Source organism: Sprattus sprattus, assembly GCF_963457725.1.
Source record: "Sprattus sprattus genome assembly, chromosome: 21".
In the NCBI taxonomy this organism is placed as follows: Eukaryota; Metazoa; Chordata; class Actinopteri; order Clupeiformes; family Clupeidae; genus Sprattus; species Sprattus sprattus.
In genome coordinates, this window is record NC_137919.1 from 13,508,421 (window position 1) to 13,536,252 (window position 27,832).

Here is a 27,832-nt window from a genome sequence, read left to right on the forward strand (position 1 = left end):
CCTCGACTCCCCAGGGACGTATGCTAGGATGCTGTTTGTGGACTTCAGCTCGGCGTTCAACACCATCATGCCGGAAGCCCTCCTCACCAAACTCACCCAGCTCACTGTGCCCGCCTCCACCTGTCAGTGGATAACGAACTTCCTGACAGACAGGAAGCAGCAGGTAAGGCTGGGAGAAATAACATCCAGCACCAGGACAGTCAGCACTGGTGCTCCCCAGGGTTGCGTGCTCTCCCCGCTGCTCTTTTCCCTGTACACAAATGACTGCACCTCAGGAGACCCGTCTGTTCAGCTCCTGAAATTTGCAGACGACACTACAATCATCGGCCTCATCCGAGATGGAGATGAGTCTGCATACCGGAGGGAAGTTGAACAGCTCGCCCTGTGGTGCAGTCGCTACAACCTGGAGTTGAACTCGCTCAAAACTGTTGAAATGATAGTGGACTTCAGGAGGAACCCCCCATCACTGCCCCCCCTCACCATACTGAACTGCACTGTGTCTGCCGTGGAATCCTTCAGGTTTCTGGGTTCCACAATCTCCCAGAACCTGAAGTGGGAGCCAAACATTAGATCAGTCACCAAAAAGGCCCAGCAGCGGATGTTCTTCCTGCGCCAGCTCAGGAAGTACAACCTGCCTCAGGAGCTGCTGATCCAGTTTTACACTGCAGTCATTGAGTCTGTTCTCTGCTCATCTATCACTGTCTGGTTTGGATCGGCCACTAAACTGGACAGGAACAGACTACAACGGACAGTCAGATCAGCAGAAATCATCATCGGTGCCGACCTGCCCACCATCCAGGACCTGTACACCACCAGAGCCAGGAAACGGGCAGGGAAAATTATTGCAGACCCCTCACACCCTGGACATAATCTGTTTCAGCTCCTCCCCTCTGGCAGGCGCTACAGATCCCTGCACACCAAAACCACCAGACACAGGAACAGTTTTTTTCCCCTTGTCGTCACCTTAATGAACACTTGAAAATGTATTATATTTATTATTATATTTATATTACATTATATTTATTTAGTTGATCCTAAACTGTTGTGATATATTGCACATTTTCAGTTAAAGTACATTGAGAGCAACTAAACACCACAACAAATTCCTTGTATATGAAAATGTACTTGGCCAATAAACATGATTCTGATTCTGATTCTGATTCTGATATGCATATTTCAAATATCATTTAATATAGGAATATAATAATGCTGTAATTTGTCCAAGTTCAAAACGGGGTACTAGACCATACATACCTTGAACAGAGGGCTCCACGGTATCGATATCCCCCTCCACACCTTCCACCTGTTCCGAAACCAGTGTTTGGTGGACCACTGCCTCCAAAACGGTTAATGGTTCGGATACGGGGGGCCTGAACCAGTCACCCTGGTCTGTGCAAGATTGAATACGACCTTCTCTTTAGTGCGCCTCTCTGTCCTGCCACCTTTTCTTGATATCCTCCACTTCCCGGCGTTCTAGTGATATTTCATTCACTGTTGCGGTAATTGACTGCCAGATGGCAGTTTTTTCCGACGGCAGTGTATCCCTACCTTTAATATGGTTGATGTTCGCAGCCACCTCGCTAACCAAAACTTCTATCTCCTCTTGGCTGAACTTTTGCTTTATTTTTTTTGGTTGACTCATGTTGGCAGTAACATGCAGGCGATTTCTCCCGTCTTTTAACGGCGCACTAATTAACAGTAAGGCGCTGATTGCCCAACGTGGATCTGGCTTGATAAATACGGAAAAACACCGTGCGTTAATGTGCGCTTGGCAAAGGCGCAGATTCATCTGCGGTCGCAATCTTAGTAAATCAGGCCCTATATAGGGCGGAGTAAACACAGATTGCCCAGCGCGATCTGGGTTGATAAATACCAAGGAAAATGCGCAAAAACACTGTGCGTTAATGTGCGAGCGCAGATAAAGCAGCGGTCGCATGTTAGTAAATTAGGCCCTCAGTACCTTGGCTTCAGGGCCAACTTGAAAAAGAGCTACCTGAATCCAAGACAGGCAACAGTCTTTTTAGGGATCCGTCTGGACTCGCTTACAATGAAGGCATCCTCGATCTTCAAGGCCCTCCGCGCTTTTCGCCGGGGCAAGCGCTTAGATTTTCTGTGTTTCCAGCAGTTACTTTGGTTAATGTCAGCTGCAGGCTTGTTCCATTGGGCCTTCTCAGGGCTCGACATCTCCAATGGTGGCTGAATGCATTCAGACTGAACCCACAGAGAGACAGGCACAAGAAACTCAGAGTGACACAGTCGTGCTTGAGAGTTCTGTAGGCTCATTCAGTTTGTGGCTATGACTTATTGTACACTCTCACGTGCAGTGGAGCTCTGTAGCCTCATTCAGTTTGTGACTATGGCTGATTGTACACTCTCACGTGCAGTGGGTGGCGGTATGCACCCATATAGGTAGTGGTATGTTTTTTTCTACTTTGATATATAAGGCCAGAAAACCTTTGCCTGTAAGTATTGTCTTAAACAGTTGATCAGTTTTACTTAGAAACATTACTTTGTTCGAATAGTTTACTCTGATGAATATGCTAATCACTAGCGCGGTCACTACGGAATTTCCCCTTTAAGTTTGCATTAAGCTAACGTAGTTTCTATCACAGTTAAACATGCAATGCTAAGTGATTGTTTTAGAAACTAATGTTACAAGATAAGATTACTAAGATGTTTTCTGCATGTCTGCTCAGTTTTACAGTGCTACTTAAGTATTGAAAAGAACTTCAAGCTTCAGACTTTCTCTTGGGGAAACTTTTATCTATCTGCAAAGCCAAATTAGCAGGCATCACACAGAAGCACGGGCAGAATTGTCGAAAAAAGAATTGGTGCACTTGGAAGATGTTTGCCAGTTAAATGAATGAAATTATAAACAACTGATACAGTTCACCTGAACTGAGTGATCAATTTTGAAACACTTTTCCTTTATCGAATATCATCCACTTTTAAGTTGTTGAAATTCTATTTAGTTCCATGCACAACGCACTTTGTCGGTGGAGATATATTTGATTCTGCCTGTCACTCAAATCAGTTTAATCTTAAATATTGAGGATAATGACAATAAGTTGTGTTGGTACATCTATGTACAATGATTGCATTTCCTAAACTTTTTATTAATATGGATTGGTTATTGCTCACCTGGTTTTATTTTTGAATCCTTGGGCCTATGTGGCCTCTTAGGCATATGTTGTTAAGCACTTACAAAAAGGAATATATTGACTCCTTCAGTATGTTGTTGTAATTTCTTTATTAGTTACCGTGATTACTCTTATCCTCCGGCCCCTGACTTTGCCTCAGTTTCAAGAACCGGCCCCAGCTCCAAACTAATTGAAGAGCCCTGCCATAAACCATATTCCATCCAGAAGAACACTGTTGTCCACAGATGCCTCCCAGGCAGGTTGGGGAGCAGTCTGGGAGGGCAGAATGGTGAGAGGAACAGGGAGGAACAAGGTATCTGGGTTGCCTCAAGATGGCCCAGAGGCTCCACTTTTGGGCATTCCCATGCATGGCCTCACTGATGGCAGTTCATATTCCAGGGGATCTGAACCAGGCAGCAGACCTCCTCTCCAGGTCGGGGCCTCACCCAGGAGAGTGGAGGCTATACCCAGAGGTGGTGACCAGCTTGTGGGCACACTTCGGTGTAGCCCAGACAGACCTCTTCGCATCGAGGGAAACAGCCCACTGTCAGAGTTGGTTTTCCCTGAATCATCCCAGTGGCCCACTAGGCCTGAACGCACTGCCTCACGAGTGGCCGGAAGGGTTACTATATGCCTTCACCCAAATACCTCTCATTCTCCATGTGCTAAACAGGGTTAGAGTCGCTACAAAGTTCTGTTTGTTGCACCCCCTAGATCCCAAGAAGTGCCCTGTGGCTGTGTGTGGCTTCTCTTCCTCCAGTCTCTTCTGGATGCCCTTGAGGGGCTACACTGCAGCCATCTCTTCATTTCATGACACAGTAGGGCGTCATTCTGTTGGGAAACACCCAGTTGTGTCAATTTCTCAAGGGCTCCAACCGTCTGCGCCCAGGCAGATGTTTGAGAGCCCAATCTTGGGACCTAGTTCTAGTGCTGAGGTCCTTAACCAAATCCCTGTATGAACCATTGGGGCAATCCGATCTCAAGTTTCTCCCGCACAAAACTGCGTTCCTCATGGCCATGAGCTCTACTAAGAGAGTATGTGAGGTGCAGGCACTTTCTGTAAGTTCTGTAAGTGCTGATTGCGTGAGAAACCTGAGGGTGGGGTCTAGTGCATCTGGAGGGGAGGTGCAGGGTGGGGTCTAGTGCCCCTGGAGGGGTATCACTCTGGCTCAACCCATTCTTCCTCCCCAAGTGTTAACTCTGTCAGTTGACTCCGCCATTGAGCTAGAGGCATTTCACAGAGAGGCTTTCTGCCAGACAGAGGTGGACCTTTGTGCACTGTGCCCAGTCAGGGCATTGAGGGCTTATCTGGAGCAAACAAAACAACTGAGGCGAGTCCAAACTCAGCTATTTGTATGCTACGGGGATAAACAATCGGGCCTCCCAGTGTCCAAACAAAGGTTGTCCCATTGGCTGGTGGACACCCAAGCATACTCAGAACAGGTGTTTCTGATCCCAGAGGGCTGGATGGCTCATTCTACTCGTAGTATGGCCACATCATGGACAACACTAAAGGGGGTTGCTCTTAGTGATATATGTGCAGCAGCATCCTAAAATACTCAATGTCCCTTTGCCAGGTTTTATAGATACAATGTGGCGTCCCCCTTGGTCAAATCTGTGGACTCATGCCAGCTGCTGGGCGGACCAGTGAAGGGGAGTCTTCTGTTCTTCCGACCCTTTTGGTACTGGTCATCCATAGTAAGACCATGGTGATGGTCAGAGAGAGGTCGAAATAGATTGTAAGTTATGTAAATAACTATGGATCTATGAGACTGATCACCATCTCTCGTTGCTCGGAAGGGACCGAGGCGTTCCAGGTAAGAGAAAGAGGCATGTTCTCGGATACGCTATATCCTGCAGGTCCAGCCTCCGGTCAATCACATGACATTGTTGATATAAATGTCTCAAGGCAGGTGCCAGGATGGCATCATCATATATAGTAAGACTGTGGTGACGGTCATCGTTCGGTCTCATAGATCCATAGTTACTTTCAAAACTTACGTTCTCTCTGTCTCTACAGCAGGTGATTGGAAACAGGAGTATCATTGAATAGCTGGGCTACAAGAGCCCTGATAAGATGGCAGTCAGGAGAGCTTTTTCTTCCCGGCAGTTGGTTATCGTTGGTCGTTGGATAGTGACTGGAATGTGGATACTCGTTAGATTTTGGATCATTGTCGTCGTTTGTTTTATATTATTCTTGAACTGACTGTACATTACACTTTTGGTTTCTATTAACAACACTGACTTTCACCACAAGTTTGCTATAACTATAACCTTGTAACGATTAATAGGTACCTTATTATTATTATTATTATTATTATTATTATTATTATTATAAATTCTGCGTGGCCTCGACTTTATGTTTCATGCATTTGAGCCGTGCACGTAACACACTCAACTCAATCATGTGGCTGTAGCCAACATAGTTGAATAGAATGGACACATCTTCATTCTGCAACAGTTCCTGCACCGGTGATGCTACGTGTACGTTAACTCGACTGCTACTTAACTCGTTAGCTCGCTGTCCCCTTACAGAAATCAAAAAAGCAAACTGAGCAGTCACATATTTGTTTTCCTCATGGGAAAGGAAGCACTTCTATCCATTTGTATGGTCTATTGGTTCAATAAGTCTGCTTGGCCTGGTGCAGCAGCTTTAAATCTTGCAGGCTCAGTTTTCTATCTAACAGCTGAGCTCATCCTGTCACTTTCAATATAATATTAATTTACGGTCACTAGTGATGCCCTTAAGCTTGATGAAATATGAGGTGTGAGTAATAAAATAATGAAATGAATGCTGTAATTAAATTGTTATGAAAAATATTTGTTCATACTCGTATAACTTGTAAGAACAGGCCACACCTCATATGTCAATTTGAGGCCTTAAAAATTCTTTGTGTTGTGTGATCGTTTTTGGTCTTGATATACATTTACCTGACAATTTTCAGTTTGCACTGTGGGTCCGCCTTTAGGTCTGAAAGCAGTTTGACTCCTGATTCCCCTGGATTGTTTCCTCTGAGATCCAGCTCTCTGAGATGATCGGGATTTAACCTCAAGGCTGAAGCCAGATAATTATAGCCCTCTTCTGTGATACTGCAGTCTGAGAGTCTAAAGTAGAAACATATTCATAATTTAGTCAAGGCAAACACAAGGCATTTACAGTGCATTTAAAAATTAGATCAAAAGTAGCCAAATTGAGGGCATAAGTAGTTTACTACATGACTGGATGACAGAGCATTTGAAAGGTTAATTATACTGTACACTTGATGTTTTCACTGTTATTTGGAGTTCACAGTTTTAAATGCATGGTGCCCACTGTTAATGAACTGAATTACATTATTTTAGTTTTAATAGCAACCCACATTAGGGGAAAACATATCTGAGTCATCCAGTCATCAATATTTTCCATATTGTGGTTTTAAGATACTCTAAACATTTTATTTTCAGTGTTTGTCCCTGTGGATGGACTCGATATGATTTTCGTAAACTTCTGTAGTTCTTTCAGTTAGCCCTTATCGTTCAAAAGAATACTTTCTACGTCTATGTGTCTGAAACTTTACATGAAGAATCAAAATGTCTTACCTTAATGTCTCCAGTGAACAGTTTGGGTTCTCCAGTCCGCTACAGAGTTCTTGGACACCAATATCTCCAATACTGTTGTCACTCAGATCGACATTTTTCAGTTTTGAAGATGCTTTGCTGAGGATACTTGCCAGTACCGTGCAGCTCCTTTCAGTGAGCCTACAGCTATTGAGCCTTAAGGGGGAAACACCCACCTATGAATATAAGCTCAATGAAAAGGACACTGCTGCTGTCTGTATATGAGTGTTGTACTTGTAAATAAAATATTCATATTACAAAGTGTAACATAATATTTCTTCACATAAATCATTACCCCATCCCTGTTCATGATTACACACTGCTATCATACTTACTGAGCCTTTTGGGATTCCTCAACTACTTGCTGCAGCCTTAGGAGACCCTCATCACATCTGATGTATCTCTTCAGGTCAAACACATCCAGCTTATGTTCTGATGTTAGCAGCACAAACACTAGAGCTGACCACTGGGAAGGTGAGAGTTCCGCTTCAGAAAGTTTCCCAGCACTCAGGAAACTCTGGACCTCTTCCACTAAGGAGTGATCATTGAGTTCATTCAGACAGTGGAAAAGGTTGATGACCCTTTCTGATGAAGGAACCTCCCTGATCTTTTCCTTAATGTAACTGATTGTTTCTTCATTGACCATCTGATTTTGTCCTCTCTGTATTAAGCCATGCAGGAGAGTCTGGTTCGACTCCAGAGAGAGGCCAAGAAGGAAACGGAGGAATAGGTCAAAGCATCCGTCTTCATGCTTCAAAGCTTTGTCTACTGCACTCTTGTGTAAGATGATCATGGATTTGTGCACTGATCTCAATTTCAGAAACTCAAAGGCTTGTTTTGGGGAAATTAGGTCTTTCCTTTTAGTAGTTAACATCAGAAGCGCATATAAAGCTGCAAGATACTCCTGGATGCTCAGATGCAGAAAACAGTACACCTTTTCCTGATGAAGCCCTGATTCTTCCCGAAAGATCTGGGTACAGATGCCAGATTGTGCTGCCTCTGTGATATCAATACCACACCCTCTCAGGTCTTCTTCATAAAATATCAGATTACCCTTCTCTAGCTGTTCATAGGCCAACTTTCCAAGAGCAAGGAGAGTAGCCTGGTCCCACTGTGGACCTTCATACTTCTTGCTCCTCTGCTTGGTTTGGAAAATAAGGAAATAAGTGTACATCTCTGTCAAAGTCTTTGGGATCTGTACACCTCCTTGAGAGCCAAGAATTATCACAAGAACAGTAGCAGCAATCCAGCAGAACACTGGTATGTGGCACATAATGTGGAGGCTCCTTGATAATTGTATGTTAGAGATGACTCTGCTGGCAAGATTCTGATCACTGATCTTCTTCCTGAAGTAATCCTCCTTCTGTTGGTCATTGAACCCTTGTACCTCTGTGACCCGATCAACACACTCTGGCGGAATTTGATTGGCTGCTGCTGGTCGAGAGGTAATCCAAAGTAAAGCAGAGGGCAGCAGACTACCGTTGATGACATTTGTCAGGAGTACGTCCAATGAGGTGGCCTCTGTCAGATCAGTCAAACTTTCATTTTTCTGAAAGTCTAGTTGGAGTCGACATTCATCCAGACCATCTAAGATGAACAACACTTTGTACTTCCCTTGGTTGAGAACGTTTAACTGCTTTATTTCTGTGAAGAAGTGGTGGAGGAGATCCATCAAAGAGAGCTGATCTGCTTTCATGAGGTTGAGCTCCCTAAAAAGCAGTGGAAATACGAAGTGGATATCTTGGTTTTCTTTTCCCTCTGCCCAGTCCAGGATGAACTTCTGAACTGAGACAGTTTTACCAATGCCAGCAACTCCTTTTGTGACAACACTTCTGATTGGTTTGACTTGGCCAGGTAAGAGTTTAAAGATGTCACTGCATTTGATTGATGTCTCCTGTCCAGCTGGTCTCTTGGATCTTGACTCAATTTGTCTGATTTCATGCTCTTCATGCACTTTCCCACTTCCTCCCTCTGTGATATAAACCTCGGTGTAGATATTTTTTAGAAGAGAAGGGCTTCCTTGCTTGGGTATTCCTTCAAACACACTCTGGTACGTTTTCTTGAGATTTTTTCTCAGCTCAGTCCGACAAACTATATCCAGCTCATCTATAAATTATTTTTTTTAAATAAAAAAATAAAACTTAATATGTTTTTGCAAGCCACTGCACCAAGGACAAATAATGTTTGTTTATTTTGTTCTTATCGCTAATTGATGCAAATGTAATCAAAGGAAGAATTCTTACTTTCTTGAAGTTTGTCAGCAAGACCTTGCTGTTTCATATTCCTAAGAAAGTGCAGTGCAATCGTAAGGGCCCCTTCTCTGGCATCAATGTTATCCTCCTCTTTACTCTCAAAGTTGTTTTGGTAATCTGGAGTAAGCATCCTCTTGAATCTCTTCAGCTCATTCTTCACAAAGGTGATGATCTTCTCCTCTAACATCTAAAGTACACATATCTGGTAACACTGCAGTGCAAAACATTTAGATAGACAGTGGAGCCTTGTCTTGTAGCCCATGACAATAAGTTGAAAATGTTGCAGAACATTGAAAAAGAATAAAGGAATGAAAAAAGGACTGAGCCCTTCTTCCATGGGACGGAGGATGGAGCCTATGACCATATTTTCAAAATAACTGCTGTGTGAATTTTCCCACAGGATCAAGTCATACAATATTATCTGAACTCTTGTTGAAATCATTGTGAGACACTGTTCATGATCAGCAAATGTATTTATCAGTTGGATTGTATTAATTAATGCCTTTGTACGAATCATGTGCTTATGTGTGCGGCAACATGGCTTTTCTGTGTTCCTGAGTATATATTAGATTATTAAGTGCTGACGCAACTTAGTCTGCGTAAATGCTAAATGCATATAAGAAGGAAACTTCTGTTCATGTTTCGATGAAGTCAGAGGTGATACGAAGGGTCAAACTGTCCCTGTCCTGCCATTTCTGACTGACATGTATGCATGACAGAAAGCACAGCCGGAATGACACTGAGAGAGCTTACTTCCCTTGTGTCTACATATAAGTGTGCTATATTTGATATATCTGTGGCTTCAGAGTAAGATCAATCTTAACGTATATGTTATTAATAAATTATAATTGAATAAATATACTAATCTACACCATCGGAGTCCTGAGGTTACTTGAGTGAAATTTCACCTTACACTTCTCTCCAAAATATTAATTATGACCTCACAGCAGCCCACTTCATCCCTTATTTGTATTTGTTGTGCATTAACTGTATCGTCTTTTCCCGGTAAAGTACTGATTCTTCTCTAAAGATCTGGGTGCAAATGCCAAATGTGTGCTTCTCTGACATCAATAACAGTCCAGACTGCCCTTCCCTTACTGGATAGAGGCTAACTTCAAGAGCAAGGAGACTGCAGTGGATTCACAAGGTACTGTAACCATGGCTGGCTGTTCTCTTGTGTGCACTGTGAACTAGCTCAGAAGATATACTAGGAGGTATCTAAAAAGCAAGACAGATCAGGATAAAAAACTACGACCCTCGAAAGGTCAAACGAGGGATAACTATGACTAAACTTGAACACAAAATGACCTGGGAGTCGTGGACTACGGAAACTTAACGGCGGCAAACGCAGAACTAACTAAGATAGTATGACCTGTATGTTTTGGCGTAAACTTGTGTGAACTGCAGACTGTAGATCTGGAGCTTGTGCTGGCTTGCGGTTTATTCCATTAGTGATGTGAGACCAGTGAGGGGAGTGCTTCCACCAGTATTCTCTAAAGGGTGTGGTGCCCACCATAGGCAGAGTTTAGAGTTTATTGCCAATTTCTTCAATGTAATTACTTTAATTGCCATTAGACTGACCTGACACTTTCGTAACTATAACATGAGACCTAGCATGAACATGAGGGGTTTTTATGAAGGCTTTTGCGTCATTTGGTCAATTATGTCATTTTTAATGGAAAGTTGACGTGTTTGGGATGTCATTGTTATGACAGCTTGACATAAACCAAGACACCTGAACCATACACATGCCATAACGGGCCTAATAATCAAACTTACAGTATATATAACTATAACTATAGCAATATCAATGGTCAATCTTGTGTTCTTTGAATTGAAGAAAAGTACATTTGTGAGTCATTCCATTCTTTTTCGGTGGTGGTGTATTTAACTTATTATGAACATATACTCCATAGCAGCACTGAATTGAATGTCTGCATCAAACCTGGAATATGTGCTGCAGATCCCCATGTTGACTCTGGGTGAACTGATCACTGACAGCATCTGGTTTACATTCCTCCATTTTGCCTCTGGGGATGGAAAATTAGGTGAGGTGAGGAGTATTGCCTCCAACTAGGGAGCTTAACTTTAAACATCAACAAAAGCACTACTAACCCTGATAAAAAACTATCCAGCTTGCTAACTGATGGCAACAATGTGCTGTAAAACAGGGTTTACACAGGGTTTCCAGCCTATATCAGAAACCTGAATAGTTTGAGTGGCTTATGAAAACAAAAGATGTGCTTCCAAAACAATACCTCAAAACCTGCATACCTTTATCTTGAAGCCATATATCCAGATGTTTTTTTATTCCTTGCCTCCTTGCCTCATGTTCTGTCTGTTCTATGCTGTAATTACTTATTTCAGAAATAATTTGGCAAGTTGATCTTCTGCGGTTTTTAGTCTGATTGCTACTTTAGCCTGGATACTTTATGAATATTGTATTGGGTCCAAATGCATCTCTCAAGAGATCTCTCACCACAGATGGCACAAAATAGCACCAATGATTTATAGCAAAGGTCTAGTGGTAGAATATTACATTTTCATTTACATTTAGCAGACGCCTTCACCCTACGCGACTTAGAAGGAAATTGCATTTATACCTCAGGAGCATTTTATTTTTTATTTCCTGTAGGCAGTGTGTCAGCCCAATCGCCCTTATGGACAAGCCGCCCCTGCTTCACAGCATACCCTTTCTAGCTTACCTTTGACATGAGTCTGTTTCATGAACTTGCCTTGATGCATTTGTACATTCTTCATTTTGGAAGTTGATGAAGCGATCTTCTGACCGGTCACTCTTCACAGACACCCAAGTGGGCACAGGTGATGGGGGTCTCTCGTGACGGACAATCCTATCGCATAAAAATAGCACCCATGATTTAATGCAGAGCCGTTTACACCCCAAATCTGACTGACTATTCTTAACAAGGAGAAGCTGGAAGGGAATTGTGGGTATTTAAATAAAATATTTTAAAGTATTCGTAGAAAGATGTGTTCTTTCCTGACCAAATATCTGGTTGTGACAATCTAAATTCACTATTTGTTGAATCCCCAGCATACCCTTTCGAGCTTACCTTTTACAAAAGTCTGTTTCATGGACTTGCCTTGATGCATTTGTACCATCTTCATTTTGGAAGTTGATGAATCGATCCTCTGACCGGTCACTCTTCATGGACACCCAAGTGGGCACAGGTGATGGGGGCGTCTCCTGACGGACAAGCCTATTGCATAAAAATAGCACCCCTGATTTAATACAGAGGCATTTACACCCCAAATCTGACTGACTATTCTTAACAAGGAGAAGCTTGAAGGGAATTGTTGGTATTTAAATAAAATATTAAAAAGTATTCATAGAAAGATGTCTTCTTTCCTGACCAAATATCTGGTTGTGACACTATAAATTCACTATTTGTTGACTCCCCAGCATACCCTTTCTAGCTTACCTTTTACATAAGTCTGTTTCATGGACTTGCCTTGATGCATTTGTACCATCTTCATTTTGGAAGTTGATGAAGCGATCTTCTGACCGGTCACTCTTCACAGACACCCAAGTGGGCACAGGTGATGGGGGTCTCTCGTGACGGACAATCCTATCGCATAAAAATAGCACCCATGATTTAATGCAGAGCCGTTTACACCCCAAATCTGACTGACTATTCTTAACAAGGAGAAGCTGGAAGGGAATTGTGGGTATTTAAATAAAATATTTTAAAGTATTCGTAGAAAGATGTGTTCTTTCCTGACCAAATATCTGGTTGTGACAATCTAAATTCACTATTTGTTGAATCCCCAGCATACCCTTTCGAGCTTACCTTTTACAAAAGTCTGTTTCATGGACTTGCCTTGATGCATTTGTACCATCTTCATTTTGGAAGTTGATGAATCGATCCTCTGACCGGTCACTCTTCATGGACACCCAAGTGGGCACAGGTGATGGGGGCGTCTCCTGACGGACAAGCCTATTGCATAAAAATAGCACCCCTGATTTAATACAGAGGCATTTACACCCCAAATCTGACTGACTATTCTTAACAAGGAGAAGCTTGAAGGGAATTGTTGGTATTTAAATAAAATATTAAAAAGTATTCATAGAAAGATGTCTTCTTTCCTGACCAAATATCTGGTTGTGACACTATAAATTCACTATTTGTTGACTCCCCAGCATACCCTTTCTAGCTTACCTTTTACATAAGTCTGTTTCATGGACTTGCCTTGATGCATTTGTACCATCTTCATTTTGGAAGTTGATGAAGCGATCTTCTGACCGGTCACTCTTCACAGACACCCAAGTGGGCACAGGTGATGGGGGCGTCTCCTGACGGACAAGCCTATCGCATAAAAATAGCACCCCTAATTTAATACAGAGGCATTTACACCCCAAATCTGACTGACTATTCTTAACAAGGAGAAGCTCAAAGGAAATTGTTGGTATTTAAATTAAAAATTAGAAAGTATTCATAGAAAGATGTTTTCTTGCTTGACCAAATATCTGGTTGTGACACTATAAATTCATTATTTGTTGACTCCCCAGCATACCCTTCTAGCTTACCTTTGTCATTGTCAGGGTTCTGGACTGCAATCCCCCTGTTGACCATGTGGGGTCCTCAGTTTTGGTTTGGACTGTCACATGTGTGTTTTTATGTCTCATTGTTGTCACCTGTGTCTCGTTTGGTTGCCTTTATAAGCTGTCTGTTTTTTGTGTTCTGTGCTCAGTCTTCATTTGATGCCCTACGGTCGCACAGCGTGAGTTTTTTGTCTTGTGGAATCCTTGTCTTTGTTAAGCCTTTTTGCCTGGAGTTGCCTTTTTTTGAACCTTGTCCTAAGTTCTGAGTTAATCTGTTTTTGCTACTTTTTGTTGGACGCCTTAACTGCCCAGACTGTATTTTGTATCTGGATGTTTTTGAGTTCTTTTTGCCTGGTGCTAAGTAAATATTCTTTCTGAAACCAGTCAACTCTCTGTTCCTTCTCTGCATCTGAGTCCAACACTCACTTAGTACGCTGGTAGGCTCCCCGCCTGCCACACGGGACATCACAGGTTCGATCCCCAGTTGAGCCTGACAGCAAGACTGAGCCATGGATCGGGACTCAGCAGAGACGACAGCTCCCCGGTCACCGACCTCAGCTGACCAACTCTACGCAGCGGTGATCAGCCACGATGCCACTGTTTCTCGACACGAGGCTCTCTTGACTTCCCACGAGAATGCGTTGGCCCGCCAAGACCAACTCCTCCAGGGCCTTCAGCAGACCCTCGCTGATGTGCTGGCTCGCCGGCAACAGCCACAGCTACAGTCATCCTCCTCTACATTCCCAGCACGAGCACCACGTCCATCTCCAGACCGCGTGCCAGAACCACGCCTGCCTGCACCTGAGCGGTATGACGGCCGCCCGTTCCTGGTCCAGTGCACCCTCAACTTCGAGCTCCAAGCCTCCTCCTTCCCGACTGATCGCTCACGCATAGCCTACGTCATTACTCTCATGACTGGAAAGGCCCGGGCATGGGCTACGGCCGTCTGGGAGCTACAGGGCCCTTCCTGTAATGACTTCAAGACTTTCTCTGAGGAGATGCGTCGGGTGTTTGACCATCCAGTGGGCGGCAGAGATGCGGCCAATCGACTACTCCAGCTGCGCCAAGATGGCTCTAGTGTTGCAGAATACGCTGTGCACTTCCGCACCTTGGCTGCAGAGTGTCGGTGGAACCCAGAGGCCCTGATGGCGGCATTCCGGGGTGGTCTCTCAAGTTACATCAAGGATGAGTTGGCAGCTAAGGAGCCTTCCGTGGACCTTGAGTCCCTGATAGCCCAGACTATCCGTCTTGACAATCGCTTGCGAGAGAGACGTCGAGAGCGGCAACAAGTCTCAGTTCGCTCCAGCTCCAAGATTCTCGCTCCAGCCTTCGCACCGGGTCAGTGGTCGCAAGAGCCTCAGGGTCCTGGTCCTGAGGAACCCATGCAGCTGGGCGGAGCTCGCCTTTCCCAGGCTGAACGAAACCGCAGGATGAGGGAGAAGTGTTGCCTCTACTGCGGTAAACCGAACCACTACCTTCCCTCCTGTCCCGAGCTTGCGGGAAAAGCCCAGCCCCGTCCAGGAGAGGGAGGACTGTGACCGGGGCTACCCTAACTCCCTCCGCCTCTACATCGTGCCTGTGGATTCCGGTCACCATTTCCTGGGGGCACCGGCAACATCCTCTGCAAGCTCTCGTAGACTCTGGTGCGGCAGGGAGCTTCATTGACCGCACCCTTGCCAGCCGACTTCACCTGCCCATCACCCGCCTGGATCATCCACTCACTGTGACCGCCCTAGATGGAAGACCCTTGGGGAGAGGTACGGTGACTCATATTACTGCTCCTGTCATTTTGGCCATTGCTAGTCATCACGAGAAGTTACAATTCAATCTCATTCACTCTCCTGAGTTTCCTGTTGTTCTTGGGTTCCCCTGGTTGTCTCACCATAACCCCCACATAAATTGGTCCTCGGGAACTGTGGTTGAGTGGGGTCCAAATTGTAAATCCTCCTGTCTCCTCACTCGGGCTACGCCCCCAGTTTCCAAGCCTCCTAGTTCTCTCGAGTTGTCCCGAGTCCCTCCAGAGTATCACGACCTGAAGGAAGTATTTAACAAGAGGAGGGCTACCTCCCTTCCCCCTCATAGACCCTTTGACTGTGCAATTGACCTCCATCCAGGTGCTATTCCTCAACGGGGAAGAATCTTCTCCTTGTCCCCTTCTGAGACTCGGGCTATGGAGGAGTATATCAAGGACTCCCTGACAGCTGGAATCATTCATCCTTCGTCCTCTCCTGCTGGTGCCGGGTTCTTCTTTGTTGGAAAGAAGGATGGTGGTCTCAGGCCTTGTATTGATTACCGGGGCCTGAACAAGCTGACGGTGAGGAACCGCTACGCCTTACCCTTAATGTCTTCTGCTTTTGAACTCCTTCAAGGGGCGACCATCTTCACCAAGCTGGACCTTCGTAACGCCTACCACCTGGTTAGGATCAGGGAGGGAGACGAGTGGAAGACGGCCTTCAACACTCCTACAGGTCATTATGAGTACCTCGTCATGCCCTTTGGCTTAACAAATGCCCCAGCTGTCTTTCAGGCACTCATTAATGAGGTTCTGAGGGAGATGTTAAATCGCTTTGTTTTTGTCTACCTGGATGACATCTTGATTTTTTTCCAAGTCCCTCCACGAACATGTCCATCACGTCAGAGCTGTTCTCCAGCGTCTCCTTCAAAATCACCTCTTCGTTAAGCCTGAGAAGTGCGAATTCCACGTCTCTGAAGTGTCCTTTTTGGGGTTCATCCTTTCCAAGGGGAATCTACTCACGGATCCAAAGAAGACCCAAGCTGTCCGAGATTGGCCCAAACCCTCCTCAGTCAAGGAGGTGCAACGTTTCATTGGGTTTGCGAACTTCTATAGGAAATTCATTCGGAACTTCAGTGCTGTTGCCGCCCCCCTGACTCACCTCACCAAGAAGAAGTCTGGTCCCTTTGTCTGGTCTCCTGAGGCAGAGCGGGCCTTCCGGGATCTAAAGGTGAGATTTTCCTCCCCCCCTATCCTCACCCTACCTGACCCCTCTCTCCCTTTTATGGTCAAGGTTGATGCCTCAGATGTTGCAGTAGGTGCTGTGCTCTCCCAGCGCTCGGCGGATGGCAAGTTGCATCCTTGCGCCTTCTTCTCCGCTCGTCTCTCGGCTGCTGAGAGGAATTACGATGTGGGGGATCGAGAGCTCTTGGCGATCAAGATGGCCTTGGAGGAGTGGCGCCATTGGCTTGAGGGGGCCCAGCATCCTTTCGTTGTTTGGACTGACCATAAAAACCTCGAGTACGTACAGAAGGCTAAGCGCCTCAACCCCAGGCAGGCAAGGTGGGCTCTTTTTTTTTAATAGGTTTGATTTTATTTTGTCCTTTCGTCCTGGTTCAAAGAACCAGAAACCTGACGCCCTGTCTAGACTGTTTCAGAGTTCCGGAGAGGGAGTTCCGGAGTCCATCCTACCGAGCTCTAAGATCGTGGCTCCTGTCCGGTGGGGAGTTGAGACAGTGGTGCAACAGGCCCAGAAGAGGGAGCCAGACCCCGGGAACGGGCGAGATGGTGAGATCCCAGGTTCTGCAGTGGGGGCATTCTTCCTGGCTGACCAGTCATCCAGGATCGGGAAGGACTCTCGAGTTTCTGAAGAGGCGATTCTGGTGGCCGGGCATGAACACAGATGTGAGGTCCTTCGTTGCTGCCTGCTCTGTCTGTGCCAGGAGCAAGAGTTCTCGCACCCCACCCTTTGGTCTCCTTCACCCCCTACCCATCCCTAAGCGACCCTGGTCCCATGTCTCAATGGACTTTGTTACTGGCCTTCCTCCCTCCCAGGGTAATACTGTGATCCTTGTTGTTGTCGACCGCTTCTCTAAGGCTTGTCGGTTCATTCCCCTGCCCAAACTCCCTTCTGCAAGTGAGACTGCTGAGATCGTTTGCCACCATGTTTTCAGATTTTTTGGTCTTCCCCTCGACATAGTGTCAGATCGTGGGCCCCAATTTGCTGCTCGTTTTTGGAAGGCTTTTTGTAAGCTGATTGGGGCTACGGTCAGCCTCTCCTCGGGGTTCCATCCGGAGTCGAATGGACAGACTGAGAGGCTCAATCAAGACCTGGAGATCACCCTCCGATGTTTGGCGTCTTCTAACCCCTCATCTTGGAGCAGGTATGTCATCTGGGCGGAATACGCACATAACACTCTGTGTTCCTCTGCAACAGGTCTCAGCCCATTCGAGTGCCAGTTTGGCTTCCAGCCCCCACTGTTTCCTGATCAGGAGGCAGAGGTTGGCGTCCCCTCGGCCCAGCACTATGTGCGACGGTGCAGTCGTGTCTGGCGCAAGGCCCGGTCCTCCCTGCAAAGGTCAGCGCAGCAGTATCAACACCATGCCAACCGCCGCCGCAGACCAGCTCCACCGCTACGTCCTGGGCAGAGGGTCTATCTTTCGACACGGGATCTTCCTCTACGGGTGGAGTCCCGCAAGCTGGCTCCACGGTTTGTGGGTCCTTTCAAGGTTGAAAGGAAGGTCAACCCAGTCTGCTACCGTCTCCAACTCCCTCCGTCCATGCGGATCAACCCAACCTTCCACATCTCCCGCCTACGGCCTGTCGCCACAAGCCCGCTAGTTCCACCCGCTAAGCCCCCTGGATTGGGAGGGGTATGGCCCAGAGGAGCGGTCCTGGGTCCCGGCGCGGCATGTCCTTGACCCGGGCCTCATCAGAGACTTTCACCGGGGCCATCCTGATCGCCCCCAGAGGAACGTCAGGGGACGTTCATAGGGGGGGGGGTCCTGTCAGGGTTCTGGACTGCAATCCCCCTGTTGACCATGTGGGGTCCTCAGTTCTGGTTTGGACTGTCACATGTGTGTTTTTATGTCTCATTGTTGTCACCTGTGTCTCGTTTGGTTGCCTTTATAAGCTGTCTGTTTTTTGTGTTCTGTGCTCAGTCTTCATTTGATGCCCTACGGTCGCACAGCGTGAGTTTTTTTTTGTCTTGTGGAATCCTTGTCTTTGTTAAGCCTTTTTGCCTGGAGTTGCCTTTTTTTGAACCTTGTCCTAAGTTCTGAGTTAATCTGTTTTTGCTACTTTTTGTTGGACGCCTTAACTGCCCAGACTGTATTTTGTATCTGGATGTTTTTGAGTTCTTTTTGCCTGGTGCTAAGTAAATATTCTTTCTGAAACCAAGAGTAAACTCTCTGTTCCTTCTCTGCATCTGAGTCCAACACTCACTTAGTACGCTGGTAGGCTCCCCGCCTGCCACACGGGACATCACAGGTTCGATCCCCAGTTGAGCCTGACAGTCATGAGTCTGTTCATGGACTTGCCTTGATGCATTTGTACCATTTTCATTTTGGAAGTTCACGTGGGATTAAATACGATTACAAAGTATGAATTTGAAGGTATAATTTCTTATTTACCTTACCTCCTTACCTCATGTTCTGTCTCCTCTATTCTGTTATTACTTATTTCAGAAATAATTTGGCAAGTTGATCTTCTGCTGTGTTTTGTCAGATTTCTACTTTAGTTGGAATACTTTATGCATATTGTATTAGGTCCAAATACATCTCTTAAGAGGTCACTCCCCACAGATGGCACAAAATACCACCCTTGATTTACTACAAAGGCATTTACACCCAAAATCTGACTGACTGTTCTTCAAGAGGGGAAGCTGGAAGGGAGTGTTGTCATTTCAATTAAATACCTTTGAAATGAGTCTGTTTCATGGACTTGCCTTGATGCATTTGTACCATCTTAATTTTGGAAGTTGATGTGGAATTAAAGACAATTACAAAATATTAATTTGAAGGTATCATTTCTTATTTTGATATGGTTATTGAATGGGATTATGTCATCCTTTGCCAAACTGAATTTAGTCTCCATTGGCTTTCACTGTGTTGCGTTTCATGCGTTGCATTTCATGCCTTGCTTAAGCAAGAGTTGAAATGTTTCAACTTTTCGAGAGGCAACCTATGTGTCAGTCAATCAAATTGCCTTTCTTGCCCAACTGACAGCACAGGTGCTAGCCAGTCATATCGCGTTCATGATCACGTCTAAAAATAAATAGATACTGTACAACAGGGGCGTGTCCATAAGGGCGAAATACAAAATCTGATGTATAAATGCAATTTCCTTGTAAATCGCTTTGGATTAAAGCGTCTGCTAAACGAAAAAATGTAAATGTCATATTTTTTTTCTCTCGGATTCTACCACTAGACCGTCTGATATGCCTTTGAATGACATCGTCCAATTAGGTAACAGCCAGGCAGTCAAGGCAAAAGTCGTGCTTCAAGTGGCCCCGCCCCTTCTGAGCGATTTCGGGTGAAATTAATTTCACCCCGAGCTCTCCCATTGACTCCCATGTTAAATCCGTTTTTTTTTCACAAAACAGAGCTCTCACTCTCAATGCATTCACTATGGCTTCCGGGATGACTCGCCTCTACATGTCGAGTCATAAGTAATGGACGTAAAAGCCAATAAGGACAGCTTCGACAGAGGTATGTCAAGATGGCACCTGTTCAGTACAATAGCTCCATCCGCTCTTTGACAGAAACTTCTTTTTAGTCAGCGTACTAATGAAGATAAATTGAACATAAAACCATAAGGACTTCCTAGACCAAATGTATCCATTCAACAGGTTTCTACAAAGGGAGGGAAATTAGAACAAAAGAAAATCGCGGTCGTGAAGTGGCTAACGCAGTCTGTATTTCTATAAACCACTGTCACTTTTCATAGGTTTTACAGTGTGAACTAACTATGAATTATTTTGCTTTTGTAAGCCAATACTTTCAAGATCAGTCAATAAATATCGTTGGTTTTGACTTATGTTGCCCCCTTCTTTATGTTGTTACTGGACATCATACAGCTTTTGAGACATGTGGATAATGAAAAAGTTGAATCATTTAATGTGGAGCCACGTCATGTTTGCTTATGAAGGCTTTCTTCCATATCGTTCCGCCTGTAACTATCTACTCTAGCTATGTAGAAAGAGGGGAAAATATTACTGTCGGTTGCTGCCAATAGTGGACAAAAAGGTATTGCTGTATAAGTAAATCGGCTAACTTAATGAACCTACTGAATGGTTCGCCTTAATCATTATCAAAAGAATTGCCCCCCCTGAGAATTTTTTCAGGAGCCGCCACTGCTGTACAATGTAAAAACCCAGTTATTGTAACTGAAAAATACGTCTGATAGGATTTGCGGGGTGTCTGAGCCACCTATCTGATGTAAGCATGCTACTACTCACAAACAACTTGCTTGCGCCGTGATTGGCTTGTTTTACTATAACAATTATAACAAAATAAGTGACAGACAAACTTAAAATTCTCAATTGGCCTATCGCTAAGCCCTCTTAGTTACTATTGCTAACTCAGACAAACAATAGGAGCTGACTAGAGTTCACAATGACAGCCATCAGTGTCAAAATGATATCCCAAGAGTCTCTAGGCAACTTTTGGAGACAGAAGGACCTGATTTAGACCCCGTTTACACAGTGGGAAAACGCATATATTTTCATGCGGTTTGGCCTTTCATTTACACGATAACGGAGGTTTTATCACAGAAAACGATCATTTCTAAACCTCCAGCCAAAGTGGAGATTTCTGAAAATTCAGTTTTTGTGTTTGCGTGTGCACTGGGTCAAACAAAGTTTTAGGTTCTCAAACGTCACAGTATGCGACTAAAAATGCATCACGTCATGTTGTTTGTTTACAGTTAGTTTGCTTACTGATCATGGATGCTGTTAAGGTAGTGCTCATTTATACGTTAATGCAAACGCAGGATTGCATTCTTTCAACCCTATAACTGAATATCTCAACCCTTCCCCAGTGTGTGACTATTGGCTTGAACAGTGGTACTGGTATTGCCTGCACTTCCACCAGTGGACAATGAGTTTTACATTCCATCTTGTCTACCTGTTGTAGTAGCCCAGATAAAATCAAAGGATCTTCTTAAATATCTAGGACTCATAGCCAATTTAATGGATTAGCCTACTTATGCAAACCTACAGATTTGGCATAGTTATGATTGTGCTTGAGGGTGTATATGCGGGTTCATGTAAACAGAAACTCTTTTTAAAACGACCTTGTGTGTACAACGTTATTTTTGAAAACGGAGGGGCAGAAATATTAGTTTCTGTAAACACCCGGCTATGTGTAAATGTGGTCTTAGTTTAGAAGCCTTTAAAAGGGACTTAATTATGCAATGTTGGGATATGAACAAAATGCAGAACTAGATATGATGAATGAAAAGCTTAAATTGGATGCGAGAATTTACAAATCACAATGCAAGAGGGAGAAGCCTTGTCTCACGGTCATATTGTTTATGCACCGCAGGGAAAGATTAAATTAATTTACTGTCAGTTAATTTAACTCATCTGGATAGGCACTGAGATGTAGATCTACGTTTATTAGTTTATTAGCTAGCATTACCCTGTCCCTGATAGGTTAGTTTCCTAGCGTAGCTATGTCAGTTATCCAACATCGGCCATTCTGTTAAATAATCAAAATGCTGAATTTAATAATGGATTAACAATCGATATGCTCAGTTTAATAATGGATTAACATGACACCGTGAACGTTTGCCGATAACACAGGCAGTCCGATAACTTACACTGTTACGATAACTGTCTAGCTAGCTAGTGCAGCTAGGGAATAGCTATCGTTAGCTAGTTTAAACCAGAGATAAGCCTAGCATAACATCAATGGTACTGTCAATGACATCAGCCGGTACTGTCAATGACAATAATGTGAATAATGAGTATGCCTATGATAGAGTGACCAGACGTCCTCTTTTACCCGGACATGGCCTCTTTTCGAGACCTAAAAAATGCGTCCAACAGGGATTACAAAATTGTTTGGAATTTTGCCTTGTCGGATATTTGTGTGTCTCCGGGTCTTTCACAAACTAGTTATAACGTCCTTACAAGTTTTGGAAAGGATATCTCCCTTACGTTCCACCTTCTTGCGCGAGCTCTGACTGTAGAGAGAACTGTCATTGGTCGACCGCCTTCCCAGTGTTGCCAGATATGATAATAATCTTCCAAATACGATAGCAGCTGCAGGGGGCTCCCATTTGCCAATTCCCCACACAGTGATATGATAGATGATACAAAACCGCTTCGTGGCACAGATGATTTTTTTTTTAAGTGTTCGTACCGCCCCCCACGTGTCATGAAAAGTGCCGCCCCGGGTGGCTGCTCGGTTTGCCCTGCCCAAAACCACCCCTGCCCAGCTGCACATCATGTCATCTCATCAGTCACGTTTGCACTCCCATCTGCACGCCATTTACATCTCGTAATCACAAATCACACATACTTTGCAATCCCCATCATCCCCTCAATCTGATATCTGGTCTCGTCATTACATGGACTTAGTTACTCCCCGAGATGGCCAGTTTTCGCACCTTCTAGTATTCCCGGGATTTCCGCCTTCTGGAGAACAACTTGTCGTAATATGCTTGATTCTGACTCCAGCAAGTTCCTTTTCCGTTTGGTTCTCTTCAAGCCATTTCCTTGTCAACTGGATCCCATTTCAGCTAGTTCCGTGTCTCCTGGATTCCATGCCTGTGTTCCCCTCAGTTCCGTGCTTACGACCCCAGGTCTAAGTGACTTTCTCTGTCTAAGCCTGTGCCTCTGCGTGCTACTTTTCCCTTGTGTTGAGTCAGTTCTAGTTTGTGTTCTCCCAGCATTAGACTGCTGAGTATTTTGGTTTGGTTTCATTAGTGTGTTTAAACGTAATGTTTCCCTGAATTTGCTTTGAGAAGTTTAGTTTAGTCCAGAGTTTGACTCTGTCTGTGTTTTTGTTGGTACCTTAGTTAATGTTAATCAGAGTAGGTTTGTTTAGTCCAGAATTTGACTGTGGGTTTATTTTGTTTATACCTTGGTTTATGTAAAATAGTCATCTCAAGTACTGTATTTGTTTGTCAGTATTATACACCAAGCACCGAAGGTTTTGGTTCATGTTGCAATCATGGTCAAATTATATTGTGATCTCAAGTCCATATAAAATGCAAGGACATTTGTGTGTGTATCAACTTACAAAAATATATAGAACATAAAACTGGTGGAGGAATAAGTAATGGAATAAGTAATTTCAGGAGGTAATTGGGGTAAACCTGATTATGTTCAGTGGCTGGGTAGTCCTAGACTGTGACTCATTCCGAATTTTGAAGATTATCCATATTTGTGTTAATTTGTTCAAACTCATGTTCATAAAGAGTTGGTCTACATTGTGTTTTTCACCAATCGTGTTGGACAATGAAAAGGGAAAGTGTTTTTAAGTGTTGAAGAGTAAGCTATTAGCCTACATGAAGTGCATGGATACAAAATTCAGATGATGCATTACCTCTGTCCCTCTGGAGCCTCTCCTGGTGTTTCCATTGCTCAGCCACTCTTCATCTACACACAACTGGTTTTTAGTAGAAATGAGAATTCAAAACAATGATGTATCTGAAAACACATTACATTTCTCACTAATAAAATGAGCAGCACTCCTAGTTTCACAGTTAACCATTGTCTTCAATTCATTAACATTTCCTTAGCCTACCTTTTTGCAAAGATCTAGGCTATGAAAAGTGACATTGGTAAACAGAAATACAAATAATTCTTTGCCGACTTCACCTCCTCTAAAATGCGTTCCTTCTCGACCGCTAGCATAAACTCCAGTTCCTCGTTTTCAACAGTCTTAGATGTGCCCTTGAAAACTGCTGCAATTTTTAAGATGCTCATCAAATACTAATAGGCAGGGGAAGTAAAAGACCACATTGGCCAGTTCACAGCCTGCTAGCCACGATTTTCTTTCTAGACAATTCTTGGAAAATCCTCGGGTGTAGGATTCCCCCCCATTTGAAGAATCCTGTTGAATGGATACATTTGGTCTAGTAGGTCCTAATTGTTTTATTGCCAATTTATCTTGATCAGTACGCTGACTAAAAGGAGAGATGGCAGGTGTTTATGCCCTCAAACCCGTAGAAATTTGAACAATGTGCTGTATCTCCCTGGCCTGCACTCTGAAGAGTGCCTCTAGAACCAGCAGACACATTTCCTTTAACCATGGCCTTTACTGAGACTAAAACCAAAACAAAATATAGCTGCAAGCAGCGATGTGGTGGCCAAGCTGGTCAGATGACTCATAAGAAGCTTTTGATTCACTCAGAAGAGGCTTTTGTTTTACTTAGCAGAGGCTGGATTCGAACCGATGAGGCTGCCAACTACAGGACACCAATCAAATTTGGACCAAGTTTAAATAGTTTAAACAGCTGTAATTCAGTCCTATTTTGACAAGTCGAAGTGATTGAGGTCGGAAGATAATCTGTTCCAAAATTTGGTGAATATTTGATATTCACCAAAAACTTTATATTCATTCATTTAAAATGGCAGCCACATCAATTCGGCCAAGGGGGTGCAACGGCAGACTCTTGAACGTCCGCAGAGGAGGCCATTTTAAGGACGGTATATCTTCCGGGAGGGATCAGTGGTACGTTAGGTAACGTCAGTGATCTTCACAATCGCTTACACTCTTATCTCGCGGAAATGTTTATGGATTTACAAATGACTTGATTTACAATCGTCATTACCTTGGTAATAATTCTGGATGCTTGAACATGTTGAAATGTGCATCACGGCTATTGTGTATCAGTCATCTTACATCAATTGGCGAGGCATAATTGTTCTTCCTTTTCAATATAACTTAAGTTGCACATAATAAAACTGAATGAAATGATTTCCAATCGGGTTGGTTTGTTAAACATCTTACATTATGATTTAGACAGGAAATTGCTGACTTTATTGCCAATGAAGATGCCATAATTTTGTGCAGCCTGCTCTATTGAACGCTCCCTTGAAACGAGACCTGTCAATGTTATTTTCATATGAAAACCCATGTTTATAATTCTTCATGAGTATGTAGTGCCATAAGAAATATCTTACATTTATAACAAACCAACCCGTTTGAAAATCGCCAGGGGATAACTTTAGTGAGGCTTGGTCTGAAGATCATATGTGGCAATTTTGAAGAATATGCTACAAGAATTGTAGGAGGACTAGCTAAAAAAACGCTTTTCCTTAACATTCTAAATAGCGGAGAATCTATATAAGTGGGTATGATGTCATAGAGTGTGTTGAACTCGTCTTGATCCAGGGAAAACAATGATACCTCATTTTGGGAAATGCAGCAAATGGCCCAAAAGTAAAGTGTGTAAACACATCTTCAACTTTGACCCATTGGTGGCGCTAGAAGGTTTGAATGGGTGATATGAAACTTTGTGAAATTGATAAGTGGACTGGTCCCAAAGAGTGTGCCAAATTTTATTTAAATACATCCTCAAATTTGAGCCATTGGTGGCGCTAGAGTGTTCAAATGGAAGACATGAAACTTGGTGAAAATGATGAGGGGACTGGTACCAAAGAGTGTGCCAAATTTCACAACTTTCGACCATGCGCTTCAAAAGTAACGTGTGTAAACACATCTTCAACTTTGACCTATTGGTGGCGCTAGAGGGTTCAAATGGGAGACATGAAACTTGGTGAAATTGATGACAGGACTGGTCCCAATAAGTGTGCCAAATTTCACAACTTTTGACCATGTGGTTCTAGGGGCTGCCATAGACTCCCCATTGCAGAAGAAGAAACATATAATAAGTAAAAGTTTGAGGGTCTGCCACGCCACACCTTTGAGATTTTGAACAATCCCTCAATAAAATTTGATCCCCCATGGCTGAAGAGTATCCTGACCAAGTTTGAAGGCATTAACATTAAATCTGTAGGAGGAGTTGCAAAAAAATGCTTTTCCTTAACATTGGAATTAGCAGAACATTTATATAACTGTTTATGATGTCATAGAGTGCGTTGAACTCGTCTTGATCTAGGGAATCCAACGATACCTAATTGTTGAAAATGTGGTATATGGTTCAAAAGAAACGTGTGTAAATACATCTTCAACTTTGACCCATTGGTGGCACTAGAGGGTTGGAGTGGGAGACATGAAACTTGGTGAAATTGATGAGAGGACTGGTCCCAATAAGTGTGCCAAATTTCACAACTTTTGACCATGCGGTTCTAGGGGCTGCCATAGACTCCCATGTGTCTAATAATAATAATAAATAGAAAACCAATAGGTGGCTTTCGCAGCTTTGCTGCTTGGCCACCAATTACTTCATTGAAGTTACAGCAGATGAACTGAACACCATACTAATTAATGGCTTTGAGTAGGGAGAAACGGTACTGCAATTGACCTCCATCGACGTATGATGCAATCAGAAAAGCAAATGCTGGTAAGTTAGGCAGACATGGCAAATTCCAAACACCTGGTCGGGCCTATTCAAAGCAATCGCCATCGGCCCTCATTATAAAATGTTGTGTAGAAACCATCCTCCAATTTAACAAAGACATTTTCTGAAAATGTTCGTAGGTTTGATTCACAGAAAACGAACTTACGCACAAAAAACCTGTGTACACCAATCTCCGCCCTCAAAACGACCCTACGTAATCTAATCACCATGCACTTACTGAGCGCCTTCTCAACGCACAAACTATCTGTGACAATGGCAAGCAAGAAAGAAACATGTAAAAAGAAGTTTATTACAGACTTCGTAAAAACAACGTAAGGAAAACAACTCCGCCATATTCCTGCACGCTTGAAAATGTGTTCATAAGCAGCCGAAGTCTTCTCAGCTGTGCTCCCCTGGAATAGTTTTTTTAAATTAATGCGCGTTCTCGTGAAAGTGGATTTGCAAACATGAACGTCCCGCCAGCTCCTTATTAGGGCACCCAACCGTAGAGACGTGTGCTGTCGGAATCTCCCGAATCCACACGAAAGCACCTCGTAAGGCGAGTCATGTCTAATCGGAAAGCGAGCACAAAACGCAAATCTAAGTTATGTAACTAACTCAACCAGTGCAGACTTGGAGGTACTGCTGGATGTAGATGTGTCCATTCTATTCCACAATGACTTTTTTAACGCAATTGAGTTTAGTGCTTATTTATTTATTCACTTACATTTGCAGTGTTCGTGTACATTTACATTCACATTTTGTCATTCAGCAGACGCCTTTGTCCAGAGCGACGTACAAGGGGGAGAACTGTCAAGCTACGAGAAAAAGAGACCTATTGTAACAATAAATACTACTTTACATAAAAAATAGAAAAATGAGGTAGAAAAGAAAAAAGAAGTGCAGGGTGGCAGTTAGGAAGGGAGGTGCTCTCTGAAGAGTTGAGTCTTCAAAAGCTTCTTAAAAGTAGAGAGGGAGACGCCTGCTCTGGTAGTGCCAGCTAGGCAGTTAATTCCATCAATGCGGATCTACAAATAAGAATAGTCTGGATCTGCATCCTGGTGTAGT

The 27,832-nt window shown here is 43.8% G+C and overlaps 1 protein-coding gene across 1 annotated transcript; it reads right to left on the bottom strand.

Annotated features, from left to right (window-relative positions):
- Window positions 1-1,989: 1,989 nt before the first annotated feature.
- On the bottom strand, window positions 1,990-13,584 carry LOC308382127 (protein NLRC3-like; the record flags this gene model as incomplete). Its single annotated transcript, XM_080859818.1, has 13 exons — window positions 1,990-2,211; window positions 3,296-3,413; window positions 6,072-6,245; window positions 6,720-6,893; window positions 7,073-8,843; window positions 8,981-9,176; window positions 10,935-11,019; window positions 11,725-11,841; window positions 12,094-12,210; window positions 12,463-12,579; window positions 12,832-12,948; window positions 13,201-13,317; window positions 13,526-13,584. 13 exons carry the CDS (start codon window positions 13,582-13,584, stop codon window positions 1,990-1,992), a joined length of 3,384 nt encoding a protein of 1,127 aa, XP_080715944.1.
- Window positions 13,585-27,832: the final 14,248 nt, after the last annotated feature.